Source organism: Silurus meridionalis, chromosome 19, assembly GCF_014805685.1.
Source record: "Silurus meridionalis isolate SWU-2019-XX chromosome 19, ASM1480568v1, whole genome shotgun sequence".
NCBI lineage: Eukaryota > Metazoa > Chordata > Actinopteri > Siluriformes > Siluridae > Silurus > Silurus meridionalis.
The window spans coordinates 8426551-8441199 of NC_060902.1; the positions used below are offsets into that span (position 1 = coordinate 8426551).

Genomic DNA, 14649 nt, shown 5'->3' on the forward strand with positions numbered 1-14649 from the left:
TCCAAGATCACATTTTATTCCCCATTCTAATAAAAAAGGAGAACATCACCCAAAGCTGCTGGCCTGCATCTGCTTGATTTTATGCACTGCATGGCTGCCACAATTGGATGATTAGATATTTGCATGAATGGTTACTACAGTACAGTGTTCTTAATAGTGCTCTGGCCCGTAAAAGATTTTTGGCAACTTAATATTTTTTCGCATTGCCCTTCTTACTTTATTTATCCTATATTTAAGTAATTACTAATTCTTTTATCGATGCATCCTGTAATATACCACAATTAACAACGGGCCTGCGTTCATTTTTTCCATAATCTTGTTTTTTGTAATCATGTCAACGCCACAATTCATAAAACAAAACAACCTGGCAACTTCCTGATCACTCAGAATTATGAACATAAGACAAAACAGTGGTTTGTTAAAGAGATCATGCGATTTCAGTACCGCAAAGGCTAATACAGCAATGAAGATTACAATAGTTAGTTTTGTCCTGAGGGTTTAAAAGTAAACTTTCCGATAGGTAAATTAACACACAGGGAAGTTTAGCTGTTGCTTTTTATATTCAAATGACTATTTTAAAATGGTAGCTTTGTCATCCATTTTTTCTGAAGGAACAAAGAGCTGTGTAAAGATTACACCATGGCCTAAAACCTAATTCAAACAGCAACACTTATACCAACACAAAATCAAACAAACATTAATATACATCTCTGTTAGTTTTTCAAAGTGATGTGTCCATATTGGCTACATGACAATACTGGCTATATTGTGCAGTTTTACCCTACTATAATATGAAAATTGTGAACTGAGCCTGTAGTCCAAATCCTCTGTTATAGCTCTGATCATCGAGTGTCTGGAAGTCCTTATAACCTTTCCACTATTAGAATGTTTGCCTTCAGGGCAATCTACCGAGTCAGCAGTCCATTCTCCTGTTCAGACATGCACTGCACAAGTCCTGAGCTGACTAAACATGTGCACATTGCGAATCACTGCTGGTTCATCTTGGCTGTCTCGGCTTTGATGAGAGAGATCAGCTCCTGGTTTATGAGGAACACGAAGCGAAGGCCTGCAATCTGTACAGAAAAAAGATGCACTTATTATCACAACACTTGAAACAGTTTTTACAATGTTTTCATTGACATCCATCAATGGACCATCATGGAACAGTGTGTAACTAATCTACCGGTTTCATTTGAGAGTTTAGAAAATCTGTTAGTACAATAATAAAATAAATATTGTGCACATCCATGCATGTGACATAAAATTTTTATTCTGATAGAACATGAGCCTAATTGAAGGAATCACTGGACTATTGATTAATAGAACTATCATACAATCGTTTTTAACAATCCAAAAATAACTATGAATAATATAAAATAGTAATAATTAAATGAATAACAAAATATGAAGATTGTTCGCAACCCCACAGGTCTACTCACCTCCAGCACAGAGTTGTTATTGAGTTTCCATTTGTTGCCGGTCAGAACTGGTCTGCCATCGATATAGATCGGTCTACGGCCCTCGTTCACAATGAAGAAATCGCCATTGTTTTTGAGCTTGATGATCCCTACCATTCAAACAAATCAAAACATAGGCAGAAATCTTAACATTGGTTAAAAAATAATAATAATAAATAAATAAAAATAAATAAAAAATGTAACTGATGCTTTATCATATCAGGATCTTATATATCAGATCAGTACCCTGCTGCCTGGAGATTTTCCATGCTGGTCCCTCTAAAGAAAGATCCACATCTATCTGCTTGTCCTTTGTGGCACGACCAAGGGTGATCTAAGAGAAAAACATTTCTTTTCACTGGTTAAAGAACCAATAATGAAAAACCGACATCAATTTTTTAATTCAAACTAAATGCACTGGGCGGGGGGGACGGGGATGTGCCATGCAAAACAGGCCATGTAAAGGGAAAAGAAAAAAAAAAAAGAAAATAATGGGGAAAAAAATTGTAACAGACGAAGAGGAGAGCGTCTAACTCACCTCTCTGGACCTCATAAGGTATCGGACCATGCGCCCTCTTAATGCAGCTAACGTCTGGTTATCAAAATCTGGTGAGTTCATACCTGCAGACAAATGATGCCGTATTACATATGTTGGATGGAGTCACAATGCAATCTGGCATGTTAAAATGGCGCAATTTTTGTTTTGGGGTTTAAAAATAATTAACTGACCAGTGATGCTGTCTACTAAAACCTGCCAGCGGGGCAGCTCCTGCTCCAGCTGCCTGATCTCTCGCTTCTGGTGCCGATCTGCAACCATCAACTCTATAGACAGAACAGGGACTGCAGAGTTAATAAGAGACACGGACAAAAGAACATAAGTATGCAAGATTGATCAACGAGGGCATAAATAGAGTAATACCAACTCACCGTGCTCCAGTACTTCATCTCTGCTATCCCTAAAATGAACACATCCAGTCAGTATAACAACTTGAAAAAAAATGAAGCTAAAGACATCTTTAAAATGCACACTACAAATTAATTATTTTATTTTAATAAGATTATTAATAATCTCTAGCTGAAGAACATACACATTTTAACAGTTAAGAGACAAACTGGATGCGTGTTATTACTTTAGTTTGGAGTCATCAACCATCTGCTCAGCATCTGAGAAATTAAGAACCTGATCTGCTTTGGGAAGCGGCTGAACTGTAAAACAAACAGAAGCGCAAATATGTGAAATCAGTCAGAGTATCATGGGTTGAAGGAGATGAAGTGCTGTAATGTAGTATTGTTTGCTCACCACTTTGGTCGTCCAGTAAGTAATACTGTTTGAGAAGCTGCCAGTGCACCAGTAAACTCTTAGCAGTACGAGATGGATAGAAAACATTGGGGTGCTTATTCAGCAAGTCCTGGAAAACCTCCAGTTTTGGCTGACTGTTCTGCTCAACACACAGGAATCAAGTAATGATTGACCAAATCACAAACATGAACAGAAAAGGAATGCATGTATGTAAGGAGAGCATGAATCAATCAGGAAAATATACAAATATCATCATGAAATAATCTGCAAATGTGTAGATTTGGTTTGACAATTCAGTCTGGAAATAAAAAATAAAAAAAAGTGTGAATCACTACACTGTAAACACAGTCCATGCGCCTCACCTACTTCACACCTGTCACTAAAGCAAACACCAATGGTGATTTATATTTATGCAGTGACATTTCAGCAACCAGGTTACAAGTTTTTATATTTGCAAAACTACAAATGTGGACAAAACAGTAGCTCTGGCACCATGACAAGACATTAGCAATTTGTGTGTGTGTATTTTTTGTTACTCATTGCCCAAGAAACAAACTCCATATTTGGCTGCTGATAAAACTGGGACCTGCAGGGTTTTTTTCCACACCTGTCCTTTAACAGCAAAACCCTTCTCTGCTGTTAGTTTTCCCTGATATATCCTGTTATTATGTCCTATATTTGAATAGAATGCTTCAGCTGGTTCATAAATTGAATGTACAGTTGTATTTGGTTTTAATGCTAAATCAGCTTTAAGGTCTATATCAGGGCAAATACAGATCATTTATATAAAACTAAATTTTGAATGTCTTTAAAGTTACTTTGAAAAAATCGTAACCTGTTTCTTGGGTCTGTCTAAAAATTAAACCATGTCTTGCAGAATTAGTCCTGATTAGAGCTGCAAAAACTAATTGATAATCGATAATGAAACTCGTTGTCAACTGATGCCATTATCGATTAATTGGGCTGCTCGAGTTACGGGTGAGCATGAAGGCAAGATAGCACAGCTGCTTAAGAAATGGCAAAAATGTACAGGTCATTCGGCAGCAAGTAAAAGTGTGCATCCCAAGTCATCCAAGGCATGCAAGTCAACGCAACAAAGAAGATTGTAACCTGCAAGTAATGCAAAGCCGAGATTGTGTGGCATGAAAGTACCACGGAGATGCACGAGCACATAAAAAGAATGGATAAGGATGAAACATCAGCACAGAAAGTCTATATTCCTCATGTGTAAATGTTATAATTTAATGAAGTGCTATTGTGTAAACTGTTTGTTTGCTAACTTTGGGACAGTCGCACTGGATCCGTTCTGTCATGAATCAATCAGCTAAACACTAAATCTAAAAAAGCAGCAAATAACAGCAGCAGTAAACTATTACATTTTTAGTCACTATTGCGGTTTTCAGCGAATGTTTATGCATTTGTTCACCAACGCATATTTTTTCTTTTTTTAATCAGGCCTGTTAGCTTGCTGCATTTCTCTGCTTTTTTCCCTTTTTTATAGCATTTGTCTACTACAACATTTAATTTGTGTTTTCAAACGTGATTTACTGCAGCTTTACTACATTCAAATGTTCAATGCTTTCAATTTTTTGTATATTTAATTTATGCATATATCATTTAATTATTATACAATAAATTAATTATATATTCTAGATCAGGGGTGGCCAACCCGCGGCTCGCGAGCCGCATGCGGCTCTTTGGCTGGTTTCATGCGGCTCTTACGTTCATATCGATTTTTGTGTGTTTGATTTTTAATGTGCGTGTTCGCTTTGCTTACATTCAATACGGTATTTTTAAGACTTGAATGAGCTTGCCCCTACTGGGAAACTTTGCGGTATATCAGACCTTGGCATGAGGCCAATCATAAATTACAGGGATGCACCGAGAATTTTCGGAAATACCTAAATCACCGAAACAACACGGCAGAAACACAATTGTAATGACGCAATAAAAAAGCGCAGCAGCACACGGTTATCTGGATAAGAGCAACATGTCTGCGGTGTGCGGAGAGCGATGTGCAAAACATGCAATGCTGAAATTTCAAGAGGGGGTGTATCTGCAAAGAGTTTCTCCAAGTCGGGTTTAATTTATCACCTGAAATACAAACATCCCGATTGCCTTCTAAATATGAGAAGAACGCGGCGCGGAAAAGTAAAGTCAATCTGAGCATGCGCACTCCGTCTGTAGAGGACGTTTTTGAAAAGGCAAGAAAAATTTTCCAGTGATGGTGCCGAGGCAAAAGGCATAACACAAAAAATGATGGATTTCATTGCCTTTTGAATTCAATTTTCATTTCGGTGCATCCCTAAAATATTATCGTTGGTGTGGCCCTCTGACACAATTCAGGTTTCTCATGTGGCCCCTTGTAATAATTAATTGCCCACCCCTGCGGTATATTCATCTCACGCGCATGCGCATTTGACGAAAATACCGTATTGAACTCAAGCGAAGTGAATACGCACATAAAAAACCCCACAAAGTCTGTGTTTTCTACCCTGAAACACCTGAAATCAAAGCATCGATCTGTTGTGACTGACACACATGTGAAAGAATTGCTTCGAGTGGCAACAATGGAATACGAGGCAGATTTGAAGGGGATTGTTCAAGGCAAGGAATGCCAAAAGTCCCACTAAGTAACATGCATAGTAAAAGAAAAACGCTATTGTAAATTATTATATTTTTGTTTGTGGACTTGGTTAAACAGAGTTTGTGTGTGAGACAGCGCAGTGTTCATTGTTGAAAATGACTGTCCTGTGGTCTTAAAACTGTAGGAGTCAATTTCTGTCATTATGTTGGTGTGTGACATTTACAATAAATCTATCTGAGCAGAGGTGTGTGTGTGTGTGTGTGTGTGTGTGTGTGTGTGTGTGTGTGTGTGTGTGTGTAAGAGGAAGGGATGGGTGATGTTCATGTGTGCCCATGTGTATGATGTGGCACTTTGCGGTAAGACAGTCAAAAATGTGGCTCTCGGTCTCTGACTGGTTGGCCACCCCTGTTCTAGATGCTTATATCTTCACAACTAAACATAATGTGTGTATTTCTTAAACAAAAACTGTCAAAACAATGTTTTATTTATTTTATATAACTTTATATAAATTAGATAAATGTATGTAAATTGCTTCACCTTGCATACTCAAATGCTGTTTTGTTTTTATTTATTTTTTTTTACAGAAAGAAAAAACCCAGCATTAGTGAATTTCTTCAAAGGAGAAATCCCCCATACACTCCAACAAGCAGCCACTATAACCTTTATAAAATGTCAACAATAAAGATGTTATTGCCACTTAATATGTGGCTTTTGCATTTTTTTAAGTACACTTCTATACATAAATACTCTGAACTAAGGTTTATATAGTTATAATAAGCAAAAAAAATGAATTTTTTTTGTAGATTAAAAAAATAAATAAATCGTCGAATTAATCAATTATCAAAATATTCTTAAGTTGCAGCCCTAGCTTTAAAAATAATGAAATAGGGCCGTCCAAAATGATGTCAATTTTTGACAATACAGTGGTTTTACACCCTTCAATAAATATCCATGGTTCAGTGTGGTGTCTAACATGGCACCTTGTGTACACTTGGTTGTGTCTAGGTTTGCTGCTGGAGTGGATTTCTGGGCTATTAGTGTTTGGTCTGTAGTATGTGCAGTATAAGTGGAGAAGGTAAGTTTAACTGAAAACCAATGTTTGCAAAACAAACATTTATATTTGCTAAGCTTGTTTAGGGTGACACGATGCAGTGGGATACTGAAACTAAAACTTCACGCATATATTTGTTTTCCTCACTATGTATTAGTGCACTAAACTATTGGGATCACCAAATGTATTTACATTGCTTTATCTAGCCAACTTGTTTGCCTACATTTTCTAGAAATTTCCATAGAACCAAAATATGTTCACCTTATTTTCGAGGTTTCACTTGAGAGGGCTAGCTACTAAATAAGTTTATAATTTATCCAGCCCTACAGTGTCCATGCATTACTGCAGTTAGTTTAGCTTTACATTAGCTGTTATATGCCTACTACTGTTCATGAATTAATATTATTATGAGCACAAAGAACATTTCACATTTACAGGTTATTTTCAAATGACAATCTCTGCACATATGTAAACCCAGGGAAATGCTGCTGCTTTGTGTACTTTGCATGTTTACATACTGAATAATTTCTATTCTGATGTCTGAGCAACTGCCGTATGTGCACGTGTTATTGTAGAAGTGTTACTGTGCATGCTCTTGGGGTGGGGGGTGGGGTGCTTACTTACAGAGCTAATCTTGGCAAGCAGAGCCTCCTCGCCCTGGCTGAACAGAGCTTTGCTCTGAATGGCGGCGATGGCCTCAGGGTGGAGCTGCCTCATGGCCTGCCATGCCAGCCTGCAGAAAACAAACGGACAGACAGACAGATAGATACTTTATTCATCCTTATGGAACATGTACAGCTTCCAGCAGGATCCACAAACATAGGCAATAAGGCATGCAATAAATACAAAACATAATTGCAAAAATATTGCACACCGACAATACTACGAATTCTCTCCCTATAAAAAGTAAATATTTCTTTATTTAATATTTATGATGAAATTTAATGAGTTCCCTGTGCAAGGCATTATATGATCCACTTACTTGGATATGACTGGGTCATACAGTAGAGCATACCACCGCTCCTGAATCTCCCGCAGCGTGAAACGACAGCTGAACTTCACTCCCAGATGTACTGAGGAGAGATCTGTAGTCTGAAGGACAACATACACACACAGTATATACATATACAGCTATATTCAAAAAATTTTTCCAGTTCACTCATTTATTGATAAATAAATAATGTGTATATATACACATCTACCATCTACATGCAAAACAAAACCGATGTAGACACAAAGATGCAAATAATGCATTTTCTACGCTAGCAAATATTAATAATATGAGATTCATTTTTGAGCATTTTATCTAATTGTTTTGTAATTATGCAAAACAATTATTGCGTAGAAACTACATTATTTGCATCTTTATGTGTATACATCGGTTTTGTTGTATACTTCTGCTCAGTTTTGGATAGTGTGGGTGGATTTTCCCACAGTAAAACAATATCTGATCAAAAATGCAACAAACTAAAGATCTACATTCAAGTGCTGGCTGTGAACAGCCCCAATCCCAGTGACTGCTTCATTATTACAACATGGAATGTGGATATATGACTATTGAGCCCAAAAGGAAAAAGTAACATGATGGGCTTTTGTACATAATCAGATCATATCAGGTAAGATTAAATCAGCATTCTCACCGCTGTTCCCCTTCAGTTCCTCGTATTCAAACAAAGAAGAATAGAAGATTTATTTTGAAATATGGACAATGTTAATTCTAATATTAGTTAATGCAACTATTTATTAGATACCAAAAAAAAACATCCTGTAAGAACTTATAGTACTGGACTAATTAATGGTACAGAGCAAAATTATTTTACATTTAAATCTGGCAGACGCTTTTATCCAGAGTGACTTACAATTTACTCAGCTATAAAACTGAGCAAATGGCGGTTAAGTGCCTTGTTTAATTGCACAGATCTAGTAGTCTCTGCTTTCTTAGCAGCATTAATTTAATACATTATTATTTTTTTGTCTGTGGCGACCCCTAATGGTAGAAGCCAAAAGAATAAGAAGATTTTTATTATTTTGATATAGCTGAACTATTCATAAACCAGAGCAAAATCTGGTTTAAAAAAACTTTCAAATTCAAATCCAATTAGATAAATGTTTATTAATTGCCATCAATGTTTTTATTAACATAAACCTTGATTACTATTTTATTTTGTGAGATTAATGACGGTAATCGATCATGATGAATCTTTAAATGCTCTATACTGACAAATCAAAACATATAACCTCAATCCATCAGACTGCCTACACACACATACACACATACACACACACACACACACACACACACACACACACACACACACACACACACACACACACACACACACACACACATTTCAGACCTGTAGCACAGCATTTATGAGCAGCAAGTCGTCTGTGGGCTTCCAGCGTCCCAGGTCTTTAGTGATCTGCAGAGGCTGCTTGCTCTTCTTTACTCGTTTGGCAATTGGGGGCGGAGTGATCACCATAGTGAGAGGAGGCGTTAGAGATGTACTGGACTTGGAAACCTGATAGACATAAAAACACATTTTTCATGATTAATGGTGATTAAAACAACACTATATATAAAGATCTATTCAGCAAGACATTAACAATAGATTTAATCCAACATGAAAATCATATTAAAAACTGGTCTAAATTCAAGTTATATTCAGAAAGGCAAATAATAACTTTGAAATGTTTTACATGGATGAGTGGAGCCATCTACAAATTCTCACATTTATCCTTTGCTTTTCTTCCCTATAGAGAGAAGCGAGCTCTACTTTAGAAAATATGTAATCTTTTATTTAGAAACAAACAAAATAACCCACACAGAATTCCCCAATGTTTAACCTAAAATATTCCCTGTAGCTTGTTCCCTGTTTTAAAACGCCATTAACACATCCTTTCATTATAGGTATAACAATAATTTAAATAAAGTACAAATGAACTGCCAAACAAACAATTTGTTGACAAAAGGTACATGAAGTAAATGTGTGAAGATTCATATTGCATACCTTCTTTTTCTCGCTGGATGACGGCTCGGCTCCAGGGCAGCGGATCGGCTCCATGCCTGGTGGACCTTTAACCCTGCTGGAGGATTTAACCAGACTGCTCTCAACCAGCTCATCATCAAACTTCTTCCTCTTAATTGACCTGTAAAATGGAAGATGGATGGTTGGGTAATGATCTTTAAAGGATAAGACTTTATCCTTACTGCAAAAACAAAAACCAAACAGGAATAGAATTGGATTAACCAGCGTTACACAGGGTCAAATGGATTATATTGGTCGTTTCCTATCTAAAAAAAAAAAAGCAAACATCAATGACAACTAATATGACAATACACTATATGGATGTAAGTTTGTAGAGACATAACTCAGAATGCTTTTCTTTTATAAGAATCTCTACTCTTCTAGGAAGGTTTTATGCTAAATTCTGAAGTGTGGCACTAGGGATTTGGTGCTCATTCATCCACAAGAACATCAGCGAGATGAGGCACACTGATGTCAGGTAAGAAAGGCCTTTTTTGCACCTGTGTGGTGTATTGTTAAACAGTATTTCTTTTTTCCAATGTTCATCACACATTTATTCTACGTTCATAATAAAATGAACAAGATGAACTGGTTGGTTAAAAATACTTCCGGACAGTATTAAATTTTCCCCACATTTTGTTATGTTAGAGCTTTATTCCAAAATGAATTAAATTCATTATTTTCCTCAAAATTAATTTTGTACTAATTACAGCCAGATGTCTTTTTGAGTTTGATGCTACAAGCTTGGCACACCTATTTCCCCCAATTCTTTATTGCAGAACCTCTCAAGCTCCATCAGGTTGGATGGGAAGTGTTTGAGCAAAGCCATTTTTGAGTCGTGTATAGCCACTTCTTTGTTGTCTTGGCTGTGTTTAGGGTAGTTGTCCTGTTGGAACATGAACCCCAGTCTGATGTCCAGGGTGCTCTGTAACATGCTTCACTGTAGGGATGGTATTGGCCAGGTGATGAGCGGTGCCTGGTTTCCTCCAAACATAAAGCTTGACATTCAGGACAAAGAGTTAAATCTGTTTCTCATAGACAGAGTCCTTCAGGTGCCTTTTGGCAAACTCTAGGCAGGCTGTCATTGCCTTTTTACTGAGAAGTGGCTTCCATCTGGCCACTTTAACATACAGGCCTGAATGGTGGAGTGCTGCAGAGATGGTTTTTGTTCTGGAAGGTTCTCCTCTCTCCACAGAGAAACGCTGGAGCTCTTTCCAAGGGACCATTGGGTTCTCAGTCACCTCCCTGACAAATGCCCTTCTTCCCTGATCGCTCAATTTGGCCAAGCGTCCCACTTTAGGTAGACTCCTGGTGGTTCCAAACTTTTCATTAATGGATAATGTACTGTACCCTTTCTGTACCCTTCTCCAGATCTGTACCTCGATACAATCCTGTCTCGGAGGTCTACAGACATTTCCTTGGACTTCACGGCTTGGTTTGTGCTCTGCCATGCACTGATAACTGTGGGACCTCATATAGACAGCCGGACTTCAATCAAGTTGTAAAAACATCTCAAGGATGCTCAGTGCAAACAGGATGCACCTGAGCTAAATTTTGAGTGTCCCAGCCTTTCCAGCCTTGTGCAGGTCTACAATCTTGTTCCTGACATCCTTTGACAGCTATTTGGTCTTACCCATGGTGGTGCAGAGGCTTGAATGGAAGAGGTTGATTGTGTGACTGGTGTCTTTTATACACATAACGAGTTGATATTAGGAGTTCTTTCTTAAAGGCACAGGGTTTAAAGGGTTTGTGGGAGTCGGAATTCCTGCTAATTTGGTACGGGATCAAATACTTATTTCACTCGATCAAATACAAATTAACAAATAACGTTTCTTTAATGTTTTTAATAGATTTTTTTATATATATTTTGTCTCTGTTAAAATAAATGTACCATTAAAAATTCTAGACTGTTCATTTCAATGTAAGGGGGTAAATTCACAAAATCAGCAGGGAATTCAAATTCCCCCCCACTGCATGTACGTGTGTTTTATTTTTAATACATTTGCAAATTTCAAACAAACTTCTTTCACCTCGTCATTATGCGGTTTTGTTTGTAGAATTTCCAGGAAAATAATTAATTTAATCGATTTTTGGAATAAAAGCTGTTAACGTAATAAAATGTGGAAAAGGTGCAGTGCTTTGAATATTTTCTGGATTCACTGAAGAAGAAGAATAAGAGCCTTTATTTGTCACATATACATTACAGCACAGTGAAATTCGTTCTTTGCATATCCCAGTTTGCTGAGAAGCTGGGGTCTGAGCTCAGGGTCGGCCATGATACAGCAACCCTGGAGCACAGAGGATCAAGGGCCTTGCTCAAAGGCCCAAGAGTGGCAGCTTATTGGTACCAGGGCTTAAACCGCCGACGTTCCAATCAGTAACCAGCACCTTCACCACTGAGCTACCACTCCCACTGTGTTAATATTATATATATATATATATATATATATATATATATATTTTTTTTTTTTATTTATTTATTTATATATATAATATTTATTAAATTCATTTTGCAGTCAGAGTTACAGTTTCTCCCAGAGATGTCCAGATGGGGTTGAGGTCAGGGCTCTGTGAATGCCATTTCAGTCTTTTCTTGGCTAATTATGTGTTTACACATGATCAGAGGTATTGAAATGAATTTGGGGCAGCTGTAGTTCCAGTGAAAGCAAACTGTTATGCTACCACATACAAAGATATTGTAGAATACTGTGTAACTCTAAAACCTTGGGCAACAATCTTTTACTTGTGTGATGGTCAGGTGTTCTCATACTTATGGCCATATATTGTATGAAAGGCATAATACAATACATCCTAATATCACTGATTTAAATGTGTAAATAATGCGTTTTGCATCTGAAGAGAAGGCCGAGTTTACCTAGAAGAGCTTCTTCTTTTTGGAACCAAACCTCCTCCACTGAAGGCCTGAGCTGCTGGTCTCTTTATGTCCTTCCCAATGGCTTGATCTTCATCTTCCGATCTGCTCTGAGCTGCCAGATTTGCCACATTTACCCCTCCAACCATTGTAGGGACCACATCTGCCTTAACATCTGAAACACAGACATTTAGACGTATATATGAAGGATCATGTCAGGCATCAAACCAAATGAACAGGAAAGCAAATCTGAGTTCCAGCTTTCATTTGACTGACTGCCATATTCTTAGTACAATTGTGATATATGAACGAAAGTATAAGGTCTGTAACATTCTTCAGGTGCTGAGATCAACACTCTTCTGCCACATTGTAATTAATTAATTATCTTCATGATGTGATCTGTTTGTACATGTACCTGATGCATCAGATTTATCTGGTCAAGATCAGACTCATCTCACAAGCCCAGTAACGAGACTACCTTATAGGCGTGTGTATTATATTACACATAGATATACATATACATACATACATACATACATACGTGTCTCTCACCTTTATCCATGGCGTCTCTGCTATCAGTGCAGCATTACGTTTTAATGTAACGCTGAATTTACCCCCAGTGTTGCATTCATAATCCCTTTACATTACAGAATAATTCAGATAGTAATATTCCTGCTGATCTGTTTTCCAACTATTTAAAATTTGTCAAGATGCTAAAGAAGCTCTGCTAGTTAGCAGTTAGCATGCTAACACGGCTAAACCTTTGTTTAACTGAGATAACGCTCTAGCGCATGCTAGCCGAGTACAATTTAGTGAAGTAAAAGCAACCAAAAAATTTTATGCGGAATAAATATTTATATATTTGGTTTTGCTCAGGGTCGTTTCAAAATAATTTCGACTTTTTCAATATTTGTTTATACATATAAAAAAAAAAAAAAAGGGTGTAACTAACAGCTGAGTGAAGCCAGCAGCATTTGAGCACCTATTGGCGATGATAACCGGAAGTGTATTTAGCTTTTTTTTTCACTTTTTTATTTTTTATTTTAACAAAATAAGAGTCAAGATTTACCAAAAATAAATGTATATATCCTACATGAGCTCTGACTTTGAGCAAGTGTACGGTTCGCCAAAAAAACAAAGGCTAGTCACACCAAATATTAATTTAATTTAGATTTATCTTGATTTAGATTTATTTTGGTAGATATATATATATATATATATATATATATATATATATATATATATATATATATATATACCAAAAGCACAAGGTCATTTCAGGGTTCCAATGAGTAAAATTTCTAGAAACATGAAAAACTTCATTGTGGTCTAATTAGTTTCCTCTATAATTCTTAATTGTTTGTGTATATATATATATATATATATATATATATATATATATATATATATATATATATATATATATATACAGTGAGGAAAATAAGTATTTGAACACCCTGCTATTTTGCAAGTTCTCCCACTTATAAATCATGGAGGGGTCTGAAATTGTCATCGTAGGTGCATGTTCACTGTGAGAGACATAATCTAAAAAAAAAAAAAAATCCAGAAATCACAATATATGATTTTTAAACTATTTATTTGTATGATACAGCTGCAAGGAGGAGCTGGTCAATGACCTGAAAAGAGCTGGGACCACCGTTTCCAAGGTTACTGTTGGTAATACACTAAGACGTCATGGTTTGAAATCATGCATGGCACAGAAGGTTCCCCTGCTTAAACCAGCACATGTCCAGGCACGTCTTAAGTTTGCCAATGACCATTTGGATGATCCAGAGGAGTCATGGGAGAAAGTCATGTGGTCAGATGAGACCAAAATAGAACTTTTGGGTCATAATTCCACAAAACGTGTTTGGAGGAAGAAGAATGATGAGTACCATCCCAAAAACACCATCCCTACTGTGAAGCATGGAGATGGTAGCATTATGCTTTGGGGGTGTTTTTCTGCACATGGGACAGGGCGACTGCACTGTATTCAGGAGAGGATGACCGTGGCCATGTATTGCGAGATTTTGGGGAACAACCTCCTTCCCTCAGTTAGAGCATTGAAGATGGGTTGAGGCTGGGTCTTCCAACATGACAATGACCCGAAGCACACAGCCAGTATAACCAAGGAGTGGCTCTGTAAGAAGCATATCAAGGTTCTGGCGTGGCCTAGCCAGTCTCCAGACCTAAACCCAATAGAGAATCTTTGAAGGGAGCTCAAACTCTGTGTTTCTCAGCGACAGGCCAGAATCCTGACTGATCTAGAGAAGATCTGTGTGGAGGAGTGGGCCAAAATCCCTCCTGCAGTGTGTGCAAACCTGGTGAAAAACTACAGGAAACGTTTGACCTC

At 37.2% G+C, this 14649-nt stretch overlaps 1 protein-coding gene across 2 annotated transcripts; it reads right to left on the reverse strand.

Moving 5' to 3' along the window:
• On the reverse strand, positions 1–13280 carry mcrs1 (microspherule protein 1). Of its 2 annotated transcripts, none has more exons than XM_046875540.1 (14): positions 12849–13280; positions 12300–12471; positions 9407–9545; positions 8753–8917; positions 7378–7487; positions 7020–7128; positions 2758–2896; positions 2588–2663; positions 2385–2413; positions 2187–2297; positions 1996–2078; positions 1704–1791; positions 1440–1567; positions 1–1073 (listed from the first exon to the last, which is right to left on the reverse strand). In XM_046875540.1, exons 1-14 carry the CDS (start codon positions 12856–12858, stop codon positions 987–989), a joined length of 1446 nt encoding a protein of 481 aa, XP_046731496.1. In that variant the 5' UTR covers positions 12859–13280; the 3' UTR covers positions 1–986. The 2 variants fall into 2 exon arrangements, with proteins under 2 accessions (XP_046731496.1, XP_046731497.1); XM_046875541.1 differs by having other exon boundaries at positions 2187–2279; positions 12849–13279.
• Positions 13281–14649: the final 1369 nt, after the last annotated feature.